Source organism: Pristis pectinata, chromosome 8 (genome assembly GCF_009764475.1).
Source record: "Pristis pectinata isolate sPriPec2 chromosome 8, sPriPec2.1.pri, whole genome shotgun sequence".
Lineage (NCBI taxonomy): Eukaryota > Metazoa > Chordata > Chondrichthyes > Rhinopristiformes > Pristidae > Pristis > Pristis pectinata.
The window spans coordinates 15,501,826-15,517,891 of NC_067412.1; the positions used below are offsets into that span (position 1 = coordinate 15,501,826).

The 16,066-nt window shown below is 37.6% G+C and overlaps 1 protein-coding gene across 1 annotated transcript in view; it reads right to left on the reverse strand.

Moving 5' to 3' along the window:
* Positions 1 to 254: 254 nt before the first annotated feature.
* stub1 (STIP1 homology and U-Box containing protein 1) overlaps positions 255 to 16,066 on the reverse strand; it is a 30,933-nt gene continuing 15,121 nt past the window's right edge. The window contains exons 2-7 of the mRNA XM_052020974.1: positions 12,263 to 12,461; positions 10,190 to 10,355; positions 8,581 to 8,671; positions 5,403 to 5,459; positions 3,776 to 3,892; positions 255 to 3,683 (exon numbers count right to left, since the gene is read on the reverse strand). Coding sequence (XP_051876934.1) covers positions 3,558 to 3,683; positions 3,776 to 3,892; positions 5,403 to 5,459; positions 8,581 to 8,671; positions 10,190 to 10,355; positions 12,263 to 12,461 — 756 coding nt within the window. The 3' untranslated portion in view covers positions 255 to 3,557. The remainder of the gene's footprint in view (positions 3,684 to 3,775; positions 3,893 to 5,402; positions 5,460 to 8,580; positions 8,672 to 10,189; positions 10,356 to 12,262; positions 12,462 to 16,066) is intronic.

Sequence of the window (16,066 nt, forward strand, 5' to 3'; positions counted from 1 at the left end):
CTGGTGTTAACAGCCTTCAAGAGAGAACTAAAAAATTCTCCTTTCAGATCACTTGTGAATCTTAGTGAATTGGTTAGAATTTTTAAAAGAAAAAACTGGCAGATTATTTGCTAGTCTCTAGCTGATGATGAAGTAAGGGACAAAAGAAATGAAATCAACCCAAAAGACCTGTGTAACTCAGAAAAAAAACATTTCTGTTTCCAGATATATTCCTCACATAACAGAAAAAAAAACACATTGAACAAAGCAGTGTCTCCCATTGACAAGAAACTTACTTTATTAGATCACATGGTTTCACTGTTAGTCAGGTACTGCTCAGATCACATTGTTAATTAACTTCTGGAGTTCATGACTAGTCAAAACACTATTAAATGAACATTGACCTACAACTCTAATAGACATTAAATCCAGTATACCAGGGTGATTTCTATCCAATTTTTGTCCAAGTAGTCCCAAATCCACAACAATTAGATGTCTAAAATGTTTCATAAGGAAAATTTTAAATCTAAATGCAATTCATGAAAGATTGCATTTGGGCAGCTTTGAGTCACCACATTGGTAAAGCAATGGACTTAGCTTTTTGCATACTTAGCTGGTTTCCACACACTACATTCTTAGTTCCCTCATCTGGGCCAAGACATGCAAGGTTCACCAATCCCATTCAATGATCAATGGTCAGGATTGCATTCATAAAGCCGAACCAATTGTGAGCTGTCATCTTTTTGTTTTGGATCAGGGTAGGCAATGGTAAGAGTTTGGGAAAAGTAGTGAGGTTGCCTGCTCTACTTTGGAAATGATGCCTAAAAAGGATAAAGCAATCTGAGCAAATAATCAGTCAGGCTATTCTTCTTCTCAGCTGCAGGACTGCAGAGAACTGACTATGAATCGAGATTGGTAGTTCCCCATACAAAGGTTCATAAGGGTAATATGAGGCAGCCTTTTGGTTTTATCTAATCCATCCCAAACATAAGAAAGTCTTAAATTTCTGGAGGACCTTCTTATGACTTAAGAACATCCTACTGCACTTTGGAGCCAAAGAAGTCTTCTAAGTGTAGACATTGATGGAGAGAGTACACTAATCAGTTTGAATACACCAAGCTCAGCAGTGACAATGTGAAAATGACAATCTATTGTGAACTAAACAATGGCAGGGACACCATGGTTGAAATGGTGGATTTACCTTGCTCTCTGAAATAGTGCCAATGGATCCTTTATATCTGTTAGGATAGGCAGGACCTCTGCTTAACACTTCACCCAAAAGTCACAGCTCCAACACTCCTTCAGTATTGATGTGCTGGCTTCAATTTTTGGGCTCAAGTCAATGGAATGAGATTTGAACCCATAACCCTCTGACTTTGAGATGAGAGTGCCACTGATTGAGCCACAGCAACACTTTGTTGAGTGTAAACTGGCACAGTGCAATGATTTGTACAACTATTTAACTCTGTTGTCCATTTAATAAGGTGCACACAAATACAAAGGAGAAGACCTCTCAGCTGGCAGAAAACCACTACAACAACCATTTGATTTGCAAAGTAAAACTGAATGAAAATCATAACAGTTCCATGCCATTAGACAACTATACCATCACTACATAAATTAAAAGAAAGTGGGTATTTAACATACATAATGAAGAACTAAAACCAAACAATACAACAGCACATTGACAGAATAACTGTATATGAAGTTAGAATATTTAACCTAAAGTACGTACATAAGAATAATAACTTGCAGTTGAGTTCCTGATCATATTCAAGGATACCACACAGTCAAATATTGGTCATGGACCAGTCAGTGACCAAAGTTCCAGTGGAGGGAAAAGCAAAATATTACCATTACATTCCCAATGTGGAATCTTGTATGTCATATATCTCCATCACATTCACTATGGCCTGACATTACTATCACCAACACCCATAGACACATTGCTTAAGTTTGTCAACATTGTTTACAAGACCACATTAAGGACCTGTACAGGAGAGGAGTGGGTGAGAGGTATTGACAATCATTGAGCTGAATAATATACGTTAATCAAAATTCCAATTATTTATAAACTTTATTAACATAATGAATAGCCTCTTAAAAACCTTGGAAAAATGAATATCTCAATACTTGCATTCAGATGGTCTGGATTTATTCTAATTTCCTGAAAACTATCAAAAAGGAAAAAAAATTCTAGGAATCGTTCATTTACAGAAATACTGATAGAAAGCCACCCAAGTCAGGGATGTCCCAGACTGATAGCACACTTTTTTTTTTAGATTTTTTTTAAAGAATGAGAAAGAAAACACTACAAAGGAAGAGAGTTAAGATATGTAAATTTCACCAACAGTTATCTTAAAGTTGCCAGTTGGAGGGGAGGGGCAGTGGAGGAGTGAAAGAGGACGCAAGGAGATGACCAAACTGCAAAAGAGTAGGTTACACAACTTTGTATCCCAACATTTCTAACGCAGCATTTACTTTCTGCATGGAGACACTCTATTCACATTTGCTCCAAGTGATTAGTCTGTACTTTCCAACCTGAATGGCTTGTACTAGCCGTGTTACTTTTGGGATAGGTAAATTAGTTGCTAATTTAAAATAATCCATATACACTTGTAAGGTAGATTATCGTATTTTAAATATGGTTTCTATTCTAGAGACAAACTCATGCACTATCCCCAACTCACAGGTGTTTAGCTTGTGACTTGAGAGGTCCATTGCTTGACCAAATACTGGCACAGATGAGGACAAAAACCTCAGCCTACTCTGCAGGTGTCTGGTTAGGGTGTGTGGCCACAAAGAACATCTCCATAAAAGCCTTTAGCCCACACACATCTGACAAGCCCTACTTGTAGACAAATACCAAATGTTTGCAGTAAACCTTGGATCAGTACTGCAATAGTCATAAATTCCATGCCCTGATCTTGTGTTGCTCTCTTGATATACAGCTGATGAGAGGAGTACCTTTAGTGACAATAGAGAAATCTGCAGTTCGGATTTTAGTTGGTGAGCCAGCCTGCTAACAGAAAGGCAGCACATTTTGGCAGCAAGACAATCTAAAGGAGAGAAGGCATTGGAGTGAAATATGAACTATGCATAAAATAAGTTGCCTGTTCAATCACAAAGTGGCTCAAGATCTTTTCATGTCAGGAGGTTTTCATTTTTCAATCAGATCACATACCAACATTTACAATAAAAAAAAAGCACTCAAATATTGCATGGAACAGGAGCCAATTCATTTGTTCTTTAACTTTAAGATCAAAGAAACCAAAACTGTGTAAATCAGATTACCCCCCACTATACCAAGCATTATTAAAGAGCCAGTAACACTTTAATAACTGTTCCAGGTTCAGAGTTCCTCTGGCAAGTAAGATTTATATACATGCATGTAAAAGAAATTTAAACACAAGCAAAAAGATGTGTGTCCCTCAGGTACAGAGCTGCAGATGATAGCTGCACATCCCCCTTCTTCAGTCAGTCTCTGTGGCTTGCTCACTCTCATTCATCTGGTTAGTCCAATCATCAAGTTGCTGCTGCAGTGCAAATGTGCAAGTCCTGATGGTCTTAAATCCAGTTCAGTAATCTTCTACCCAGCCATTTTCTGATATAAATGCATCAATTACCTCCTTCATGGCCAGATTTGGGATCAACTGTTCTTGGGTCAATGGACTTCGAGTCACTGGATCAAAGTGACCCACCCGCTGAAAGAGAAAAGATACAGATGTAATGCATTCTTTTGACATACAGTCAATGACCCCAAATCTTTATAGTTGTCAAGGTTTCCTTTCCCTACCTGAAGGTGCTCCTCTATATCTTTCCTGTCATATGTGATCCCACTGGGCGTAATGCATGGCTCCCTCATTAACTCAAAGCTGATCTTTCCACAAAGGTAGTCAGGAATATCTCGTTTCTGTATAGAAGAGGATCAAATTATACACAGTAGAGCACAACAGAGGAACTTGTAATACATGCTGGCTTCCTTATGATAATCTGCCAAATCACTCAATAAGAATTTGATATTAATTAGTCTGTCAAAGTAGATATTTGGTTGTTATTTTACGTATCAAACTGGTATTTTGAACTCATTCCAAATTATCACCATACAACTAGAGTCCTTCAATTAGATCACTACGTACAATAATCCCAATTATACATTGTTTTGTCAATTACCCCGAGAGTAGGATTATTTCCCCCCCTAAAAAAGAGACAGCCTCTTATTTAATATCTTGTGCATCCAAAATGCTTAATATCCAACAAACTGCTTTTGAAGTATTGCCCATGTCTCACATGTCATTTACATGTCTCGCAGCATGTAAATGAGGCCAAATGTTCCCATTTTCCTAGGCAAGTTCGTAGATGAGCTACTGGTCCCCAGCCAAGCAAATTGTGTCCAAAAAACATCCACGATTCCAAAAAGTATTTCAGACGAGCAGTTCTACTGGTGAGCTGTCAGTATTTACTAGCATGAAAAGGATATTTCACTGCATGTGTATATGTCTGCAGAATTTGAACAGTATTATATTCCTCTTCTCCATGAGATCCAAGTGCGTACATTGCCTTTGTCTTGTACATGTCTAGACTTTTGTTTTTAAAAACTGTTCCTGTTTTATAAAATCAGCCCGTGATTTGCCTGGAAATCAGAGTAGAGAAACTGGAGCACAGGGAAGTGGAAAGAGGGTCAGCCCTTGGCCAGGGTGAAGAAGAGACTGGAATGGAGAGATGGCCTGTGACCAAAGTAGGAAAAGTGACTGCAGAAGGGGAAAAAAGGGCATGGGAGCAAATCAGGGGGGAAAGAATGTGGGCAAGGTTGCCTACATTCTTCAAACTGTGCGTCCTCACATACGCAAGCTACAAACTACTCAGCAGTCAGCTGTGTCCTTTGACTGCGGTACTAGCAAGCCCGAATGGTATTCCACATTCCACAGCAAAATACAGCAGCATCTGCAATAGAATGACTTAATTTAAACATATATTGTTTAATTTTAGGTTTGCTTTGTTGTGTTTTCCTTTCCCACCAATATTTAATTCCCCTTTCATTACAACAACTGCTGCCCATTGTAGAGAATATTGTTAAATAGATTCAAACAGACTCATAGTTCATCCCTGTCAATCGTATCCCAACACAACATGGTGCAATCAACATATGCCACCACCCTTCAGTAACTCCCCATCATATTACTACAAATTTAATTTGAATGGTAAAAAGTTAGACTATTTTCAATTTTTAACAATGTGGTTGCTGGTACATAGAATGTATTGAGTAATGCAGCACTTGTCTACGTCAATAACTAAACATTATTTTACATGGCGTAAATGTATTTGGGAAATTTGGTGTCATAAATAATAAGTGTAACAAAATAGCAACAGCTTGGTCTCATTACACAGATGTCAACTTGTAAGTAACCTGATCAGCAAAGTACCTTTCTCTTCTCATCCACCTGCGAGAATAAGTCATCCATTTCACTCATGTACTTGTCCTGCAAAATACAACTAAAATTAGGATTTGAACATGAACAAAAGCATAAAACCAAACATAATTGTTAGCTATATCAAAGTATACAAGGGATGGGTGCAATAAATGAGCTGTAATGAAAAAGCTTATGATTCATTTTGCAGAAAGGGAGAAAAAGAAATTGTTGCATATTAATAAGTAAGGGATCTTTCATTTGATCCTTGAACAGTGAGTAAACAAACAGTGAAAAAGTTAGGAACATAATCCAACAGTGAGGGGAAAATGAGGGAGGGATGAGAACCAACTTTGCCTGTCAGCACATCTGGGCAGTCTTCTAAAGAGTCAGAGGGGAAGGTCAGATATGAAAAGGATTGAAGCCAACAAGGCTGGTAACAATATCAAGCATTTTCTTCTTCTCAACCATGCCATTTTCAATTTTATTACAAGAGAGGCTGTGTAATATGTTGTGTCTGATTACACCTGATAGTTAGAGATGAGTTTTTATTTAATTGCAGTAACATGTTCTGCATTATCCAATAATTAAAAATAAAATGGCTTTAACAACGCTGCATATAAATACAGACTACTTGCCTCAAAGTCCTTTAATACAAGTTAAAATTTATGTAGCTGCAGTTACTAAGTCCAGGTATTTATCAAATCACTCACACTAATCCATAGCCTTTAAAAACAGAACATATGAAGAGAATAGGCAAAAAGCAGATCATTTCTGAAGCTAGAGGGATATTCTATTTAAGAACACAACACAGATAAGTTTTATTAAATAAGCTGTAAGCTATTTACCCCACCCACCCCTCTCTTCTCCCCCCTCCCATCAGGCAGAAGATACAAAAGCCTGAAAGCACATACCACCAGGCTCAAGGGCAGCTTCTATCCTGCTGTTATAAGACTATTGAACAGTTCCCTAGTACGATAACATGGATCCTTGACCTCACAATCAACCTCGTTATGACCTTGCACCTTATTGTCTACCTGCACTGCACTTTCTCTGTAACTGTAACATTTTATTCTGCACTGTTATTGTTTTACCTTGTACTACCTCGATGCACTATTGTAATGAATTGATCTGTATGAACAGTATGCAAGGCAAGTTTTTCACTGTACCTCAATACATGTGACAATAATAAACCAATTTAAAGTTTAATTACTCTATACATACTTTACATTGATGCTAACATTCAACTGTACAATTCATCTGCTTAACACTGTAATTTGGTATTTAAAGCCTAAAGCAAAGTCAACTGCGGCATTATTCTGGTGTTTTCAAAGGTATCTAGGATCCAATAAAGGCACAAGATAAAAATTAGTGCCTTAAAGATCACAGATATGTTTGCTTTTTTGTGTTCCCCCAGGTTTCTAGAACATATCAGAGCTATGTAAACATTCTCTACGAAGCAGTGTTAGGTTTTACTTAGGAAAATGAAGCAAGAAACGAACTTCAAAAAAAAATGAAATGTTACAGCATTCAGTAAAACTAATCCCCAAGGACTGATTAATATTTTAGATATGAAGGAATATAAGGGTAGATCATCCATTACCACAAAAATCATTGGCTTCCTGCTCGAACCGGACTGTTTGCTCCACTAGTTCAGTTTTCCACTGGGAGCCTGATTCTCAGCACTTCAATATAGCCTAGTGCAACATAGGAGCACAGCCAGTTCACTGGAGTTTCAGTGAGTCTCCAGCCTCATCCAAACACACTTGGTCAAAGTTGTTTGTGTGGGTGAAGCAAGTGAATATTTTCAACTTTCAAACATTCAGTACCAGCTTGTACATAAAGAATAGTTAAAAATTAAAAATATTAAAACTGCTTTACATTTGTTACCAAAACCACATTCACACACTAAAATGAAACCTAAATCAATGAAGCCAACAAATAAATTATTTAAAATAAAAACTATCTATCTCACTCATTTGAATGAGAACTGTTGTGCTTGTGCAAGGGTTAAATCCATCGAGGACATCTTCAAGAGGTGGTGCCTCACTAGCCAGGACATGCCCTCTTCTTGTTACCACTGTCAGGAAGGAGGTACAGGAGCCTGAAGACTGAATCAATGATTCAGGAACAGTTTCTTTCCTTCTGACATCAGATTTCTGAATGGTCCATGAACCCATGAACACTACCTCACTGTTCCTTTTTTTTTGCACTATTTTATAATTTATAGTAATTTTATGCCTTTGGACTGTACTGCTGCCTCAAAACAACAAATTTCACATCATGAAAGACAGTGATAATAAATCTGATTCTGAATAAAGAAGTGAGAGGGAGGGGTGATAATTGTGCAACACTGAGATATCCCAAGGTTTTGAAACATATCAGTTTTTTCTTTCTTAATCTCATGGATGAAGTTGATACTTTGGTCCATTTCTGAAATGCTGTTTTAGTGTTGCGCTTTTGGTTAAATTAAGAGAATGTACTTAATTCCATTGCCTTGGAGGATTTAATGTTTTGTTGCTTGATTTCTTAACAGATGTGCCCTTATATTCATAAGCAACCATTGAATAAATACCCCATTTGTAGTCAGAACACATCCAAATGATTCAGCATCTTATTCCAAAAAGGTATAATGTAATTTACCAAGAAATACATGAAAATACATCTCATTCATCACAAGACATATGACTAATGGCAGAATTCTAAACAATGCTCTATAAAATGATTCCAGTCCTCTCATCCAATAATGCAATTTTTAATACCATGGATAATTTTAAGATATTTTAACAGTACCCAGATTAAAAAGTTATCCAAGAACATTATTTATTGACAACTACATTATAGCAGAGTTTGAGAAGATTTTCCAAGAATCTCAATTTTTTTGAGAAACCAACTGTATTGCACACTTAATTTTCTATTTATTAAAATAAGTTAAAAAAACAATAGATCTATTTGCCTAGATCTGAAATAGGGTGTAGGTTATTTAAAGGAAAATCGTCTGTACATAATAAAAATAATCTTGCTTGGTGCAAAACCATTCCAAATTTTCTCAAACTCTGCTATAATTCAGATGTCAATATATCATACTTGAATAGCCTTTCAATCAAGAACCAAAATGTTCCTTTACCGGATTCAAGAAGGCAGTTAGTGCTCAAAGAGTTTACATAACTAAGAAGCGAAACTCAAGGCTTACATGTCTGGCTTCTATCTTTGCAATTTCCACTCGAGTTCGGGAATCATCCATGTTCTCCTCATGGAGTTTTCGTTTACATTGTTCCACTTCCCTGTTCATGATAAAAGTGATATGGTAACTATCATTAAATCACCATTTACAAGAACTAGTCTTTGAAAACTGTCTTCAAGTTTTTATTTTCCAACACAAACTTATTTTGGTGGGCTCCCAACTGACAGCTAACATAATGCCACCTAAAGGACATGGACACTCTATTAATTGGTAAAGATATCAAAAATTGCTGTTCACTACTTAGAAAATCAGCTACACAAAATGGAATGGGATCAAAGACCCCCTGATAAAAATATTTCATATAATTCAAGCCTCCCATCAAGTGACATGTCATAGGCAGCAGTATGCCAGTCTCAACAGGCACAGGTGGCTTGACAGTTTAGGTCTTAAACATTTTTCATCCTTTTTTAAAATAAAGGCAGCTTCATTACAAAAGGATCAGAGGAGGTGCTACTTTATACATCAGGTATTGTGAACACTCAACTCTTGACAGAGAATGATCCACTTTGTGGTGTTCAAAATTTTAGGCAATTGACTTAGTTTAAGCCCCTCTGTCAAATCATCCACTTCGACTCTGTAACCCCTCTCCAGTCCTTCCTCCAGAAAAACTATTTGTGCATTCCTCCTCATTTCAGTCATCAATGGAGCATCAGCACTCCAGGTCCACTGGAACTCTCTTCCTGAATCTTTCCAACACTGTCCTCCTGCAACAACTCCTTAAAAACCATTTCGACAGTTGTCACCTCACTTCATACTTTTTAGTTTGACTGTGCACACATTTGTCTGCTGACTCCTCTGAAGTACCCCAGGACGCCTCTTACTTTCAATGTGCTGCCCAGAAACATATTATAGTTGTCAAGGTGCTTAAACAAGGTTGAACGATTTTATCTACTATTCCAGTTACATTCCAGAGGTTCCAATAAAATGCTTGAAATGAATACCAAAAGAGCAGTGGGAAAGCCTAGTTAAAGATTTGGAGGGAAGAACCAAAAGACTGTTAATTTAAACTGAATTTAAATTTTGCACAGTTCTCAGTCTGGCAGCAAAAGTGTGATTGAAGTAAGACCTTAAATCTACAATTCAAATGACAAAGATAAATCAATTTAATAGAGTTCTAGGTTGGTAAGATGGCTAGTTACCCTATCCTTAGGTTAATAATCTGTAGCCACATGCCTTGGACAGTAAAAGTGCTCATGCGATTCCACCACAAACCGCAGAACATGTCTTTTTAAAGTCAGGACCAGCAGCTTCTGGCTCCAAAGCTTGAGATAATTTAGAGCCTAACTTTCAGATAATCTATCTTACTGGCAATAAGAATGGGAAGAGTAGTAATCAAAATGAATACTGACAGAGAAGTTTCCACAATGTACAGTGTTCAGATCATTATTCAGTGTAGAGGATGCTTTTCCACACATGAAACAACACGTAGCAAGAGAGCCTTTCAGTGACCCTTTCTCAGTAATATTCCTAACCTTAATGAACATTAAATGTAACCCATTTTAGATATTAAAACTACTTTGCAGTTCTCCCGCCTGTAAACTGAAGCACTTAAACGAACCTTTCCTTTTCTGAGAGGATCAGTTTGGTGAGGTAGTCATGAAGATCATTCTCTTGCTGTATTCTTTTGTCTTCAATGCTATTCCATCGCTTCTTTTTCGCTATCCTCAGGGCACTTGGAATGTCATCCCCAAAATTCAGTCTTTGTTCTTTTGCTAAATTGTAAGCTGGAAAAAGGGAGTTTGTATACCAACTATAAAAACAAAAGCAACAAATTACCCTCGCTTCCCAAGAGTGAGCATGGCTCAAATAAGGGCAGCCATTACTTAACATATCTTGAATTTTTCGTAATTTTAAAGGGGCTGCAAACTAAGGAAATTAATCTGGCTTTGCTCAAAAGAAGTTCTGTTCACGTCCTGAGGTCTATGGTTAATTTTCACAAACTTCTACACAACAACCACACAATATAGATACAATTTTAAAAATGCTTTAATGCTTTTGTTGAAAACTCTATTCATGAAATTACTGTGACAGAATGTTTTTCTTTTAAGTTCCTCAATCCTCTCATTGGGCTACCTACCATTACTTGCCTAAATGATAAACTGGGCAGTTGACAATATGCACCAATGTCCCTTCCAAAACAAAATTTAGCAAAGCTTCGCAGCAGCTGAATAACCATGTGGCTCCATATGTCCAGACCAGATTATAACACCAGGATTTTGACATAAATAGGACTTTTGGCAGCTTGCTCAGGGCATCTAACAAATCAGTAAAATAGGATTTGCAAAGGCAGTAAATTTAACCCTCAGACCACTGGTGCTACTTGGAATGGTCACCTAATTTAAAGCTTAAGGTCATATCACACATAGATAAGGGTACAAGAACATATCGTTAATGTTATTCGATTAGTATCCAGAGGCCCGAACTAACAATCTAAAACTTAAGTCAGAATCCCACCACAACAGCTGGGGAATTTAAATTCAGTATATAACACTGTAATTAAACACAGCTCCAGTGATTATGAAACTACAACGTTGTTGTACAGACCCAACTGGATCACTCATTTCCTTTAGGGAAGGAATTCTGCTATGCTTACCTGGCCTGATCCAGCCAAGATGCAAATCCAGACCCATTCTTCTGAAATGGCCTGGCAACTGACACAGTTCAGGAGCAATAATTATGGGCAATAAATTCACATACTGTGCACAAGTAAAATTCTATTACAATAAATTTTCTGAATTACCTTCATCATAAAGCCCTAAAAGTTTATTTCAAAAAATGTAGATTAATTTTTTCTAAATAGCTTGCTTTTTCTCCATCATTCCGCCCTCCTAATGCGACATGAATGGTTGGCAAGTTGGCAAACTAATTTTCCAACTGATCAGCGAGGGATATGTTTCTGGAACAATCCTTCATATGTACAAAAAGCCTCAATGAAGTAACGTGTGACTGGCACTGAGAAGTGATCACATTTGAAACAGCTCTGCTTTACATTTATCACTCATCTATAAAAACTGTCATACACCGACATGAAAGTGAGAAAATTTTCACAGCCTAATTTAGATTTATCATTGATGAACGCAGCCAATTGGCTTCAAATGTCCTAAGCAGAACTGTGCTTAGATTAATCAGAGGTCACTGTGGAAAAAGCCAGTGCAATTACATAAAGACTCTCGAATTCAACAATAATGGCCTAATTAATTAAACGGAAGAGCCAAACAGGAATTGCTCTCTGAAGTCACTCTTAAGCAGTGCCCAAAAGATAAGAATAAAATAAAACAGAAAACTTGAAAGAACTGAATGTTTCTGGATCAACTTTCATGAAATATGAACACCACTAACACTTTCCAGACTAGCAAATATATTGCCATTCCTTCATCGCTGCTGGGTCCAAACACAGGGACAGCTTCCTCAACTGTATTATGGGCATACCTTCACCAAAAGGACTTCAGCAGTTCAGAAAGGTGGCTCACCATCACCTTCAAGGGCAAATAGGGATGAGTAATAAATGCTGTCCTTGCTAGTGCAGTCCTCATCCCAAAAAACTGCAAAGATTAAATCCCCTCATCTTTCCTATTGATGTAGTTCTGTAATTATGCATCGACTGATCATGGACAAAAGCTGGACCCCTGACCTCGATTCAGGTTGCCGATAGATTCATCGTAATTCTCCATTTCCAGCAGGCACTGTCCCAGGAAGAAGTGAGCCTTAACAGACTGGCTATCTAACTCCAGGGCATGTTTACAGTCTGCTACTGCCTTGTCAAACTGTTGCATCTTCACATAGCACAGAGCACGGTTTGTGTAGTACACAGCCACAGATGGGTTACGGTTCTGAAAAACAAAGCCAAGTAAACATGAAAATAAAGTAGAAACTGACAGGTATACTCAGCAAACAAAAGAATACTACACAATGAATGTAGTGTCTCTAACAGAAAGATCAATGTTGTATTAGAAAATAGTTAATTCATATGTATTCCTAATTAAAAAGAATTTAGCAATATGAAATTGTTTCTCTTTTTTCAGGCAGTAGGAGTTAGTAGCAGTGTAATGACAATTTTAAAAATCAAAGTATGAATAAATGTAAATCAGTTAAACAGCATAAGTTATTAATCTAATCAAAGTTTCAAGAACTGACAAACTAGTATCTGACAATGCCATAGAACCTGTTTAATTCAATTTCATTGAGAACCAGATCAGTACATTTCCTCTGCAGTTTGCTTTGGAAAAGAAGAACAAACAATGGGAAGAAAGTGTATTTGTCCTAAAGAATTTCTTCCAGAAAGTAGAGCAAATATCTTATCTTGAACCATCACAATCTTTGGTGTTCACCTTTTGACATTGCAAAGCCATCTACAAGGGGCTAGTTGGGAGCATGACGGAAAATTCTCCACTTGCTTGGCTGAATGCAACTCCAACAACACTATCCAGGACAAAGAAGCCTGCTTGATTGGCACCTGATCCACCACTCCGAATACCCATTCTCCTCCAGACAGCATAACAAGCATCATCTGCAAAATGCACTGCAGTTACTCACAGGAGTATCTCTTAAAGCTAGATTTATTACCAAGGAAGACAAGGAGACCAGGAACACAAGAACATCACTTCTTGCAGGTATGCCTCCAAAACACATAAGATAGCAACTTGGAAATGTCTCAATTTCTTCGTCACTGGGTCCAAATCCCAATAATACCAGCACTGTGGCAGTACCTTTAACTAGAAGAACAGCAACAGTTCAAGAAAGTGGCACATCACCACCATCTTAACTTGCCAGTGATGCATATATCCCAAAAGATATTTATCTCCTGTTGCCTCTAAGTCAACTTCTGTCATAATCTGTACACTAGAACAGCAAGGAGAGTACAAACTGGGACTATATATTATGCTGAACATCCAGTTCAAACTTCCAATTCAATCCTAAAGTCCATTGTTCTCATTCAGTTCGACATTATGGCAATTCTACATTGTGTTTTCTTATTTTTAGCAGCTCATCAAGTATCTGAGCCTACACCTGCTAACCTTATTGTGCTTGGGCAGCATATTCTCATTGTTCATAAAAATAATTGGAAGTAAATCAAGAAATTAAACAACTAGTCTACCAACTACAACAATTTGCTTTTATGTAATACACTAAAATATTCCAAAATCCTTTACTGGAACAATTATTGAACAAAATTTGACATTAAACCATGTAGAAAGATTTTAGAGCTGGTGATCAAATGGTCTCGTGAAAAAAAGATCTGTCATGATCTAATCCAATGATGGAGCAGGCATAAGAGGCCAAAGGAGCTCACTCCTACTTCTAATGTTTATACGCTTGGTTGAAGAAAAAGTTTTAAATAAACACATGAAAAGAGGTGCCAGAGTTAGAGAAGCAGAGAGATTTAAGGTAGGGAATTAGAGATTAGGGTAACTGCATGGTAATTACTGATGCAATCAAATAGAGATGCACAATAGGCCAGCATTGAAGCAGAAAAGAGAGAGAACATGAAAGATTACAGGGAAATGCTTAATTCTATTTTATATTGCATTATTATGTTCATTTAGAATTAGTAATAATGATTGGTCCACCAAATCCTTTATAAATTCAATAACAGATAAATGCAACTCATAACATATTAAAGCCAAGATGTTCAATCTACAGCAAATCTGTCCAAATTTCTAACTTCTACAATACATATCAAACATAAAATAAGCTTTGTAATAACAAATGCCTATAGTAAAACTTGGATCACTGTTGGGCATTTGCTAAGATTTGGTATTCATGACTACGCAGGCTAATGTGAAACCATCTTAGAATTTCCTAAAACTTTACTTTAAAAGTAAAATGAAGAGTGAAGGAGTGGATGTCAAAACAAGCACTATTAAGACGCATTCCCTCCTCTTCCTCTGCTTAGCAACAGTTTATGTTTAGCACATTAATCATAAGTTAAAGACAAGGTTATATTTTATTTTTGCCACCAATACTAACATTCTGCATATTAAAAGCAATATTTGAAATAAAATGTGTTCCAAGTTTCCTTTCCTTTAGATAGATGCGGTAATTAATAACAGGTAAAACCTAATGTAGTGGTATTTAAATTAATGCAATTTGATATAGGAAATATGAAATATTTATACAATTTATTATACATCTACAATTGGAAGATGTTAGAGTTTTTCTACTTAAATAACAAATGCCTATAGTAAGACAATGACAACAATTCCAAAACAAATATTAGTTATAGGCAGAGGTAGTTAACTATACAGTATATACCATACAATGACCAGTAGAACCAATAAAGTAGTAAATACCAGAAATTGGTAAACAGAAGACCCATTTTCAAATGGAGACACAAGAGAAACTGCAGATGCTGGAAATCTGGAGCAACACACACAAAATGCTGGAGGAACTCAGCAGGTCAGAGGGAGGGAAATGGACAGTCGACGTTTTGGACTGAGATCCTTCATCAGGACTGGAAAGAAAGAGCAGAAGCCAGAATAAAAGGGCGGAGGGAGGGGGAAGGAGCATGAGCTAGCAGGTGATAGGCGAATCCAGGTGAGGAAGGGGCGGGGGGGTGGGGAGGTGGATAGGTGAGGGGGAGTGGGAACGATGTGAGAAGCTCAGAGATGATAGGTGGAAGAGGCAAAGGGCTAAACAAGATGAGAGGACAGTAGAGCATGGAATAAAGGGAAGGAAGGTGTGTGTGAAGGGCAGGTTGTGAGGGTAGGGAGGGGAAAGAGAAGGGTGAAGGGAACAGAGGGATAAGGGTAAACCAAAGGGAGGTGGGGGTAGTGAATAAACGGGAGAGTGGTTACCAGAAATTACAGAAATTGACATTGATGCCATCAGGTTGGAGACTACCAAAACAGAATACGAGATGTTTCTCCTCTAATCTGCGTTTAGCCTCAATTTGGCAGTAGAGGCAGCCAAAAATACCACAAAATTAATTCAATGGCTGAATAACATTGGAAAGTAGGTTCTTAGGAGACTGGTAGCATCAGTGCCACTGTCATAACTGTTCCATTAAGTGGCCAACAGATTTCATCAGAATCAATTTTTTCCACAAACCAGACATCAAAACCATGTCAGCATTCCATGAAAGTAATATTGAGGATTAGGTCTTAGAACCATAGAACAATACAGCACAATACAGGCCCCTTCGGCCCACCATGTTGTGCCGACCTTCAAACCACACCTAAGACTATCTAACCCCTTCCTCCCACATATCCCTCTAACTTAAATTCCTCCATATGCTTATCTAACAATCTCTTGAACTTGTCCAATGTATCAGCCTCCACCACCACCCCAGGCAGTGCATTCCACGCACCAACCACTCTCTGGGTGAAAAACGTCCCTCTGATATCTCCCTTGAACTTCCCACCCATTACCTTAAAGGCATGTCCTCTTGTTTTGAGCATTGGAGCCCTGGGAAAGAGGTGCTGGCTGTCCACCCTAT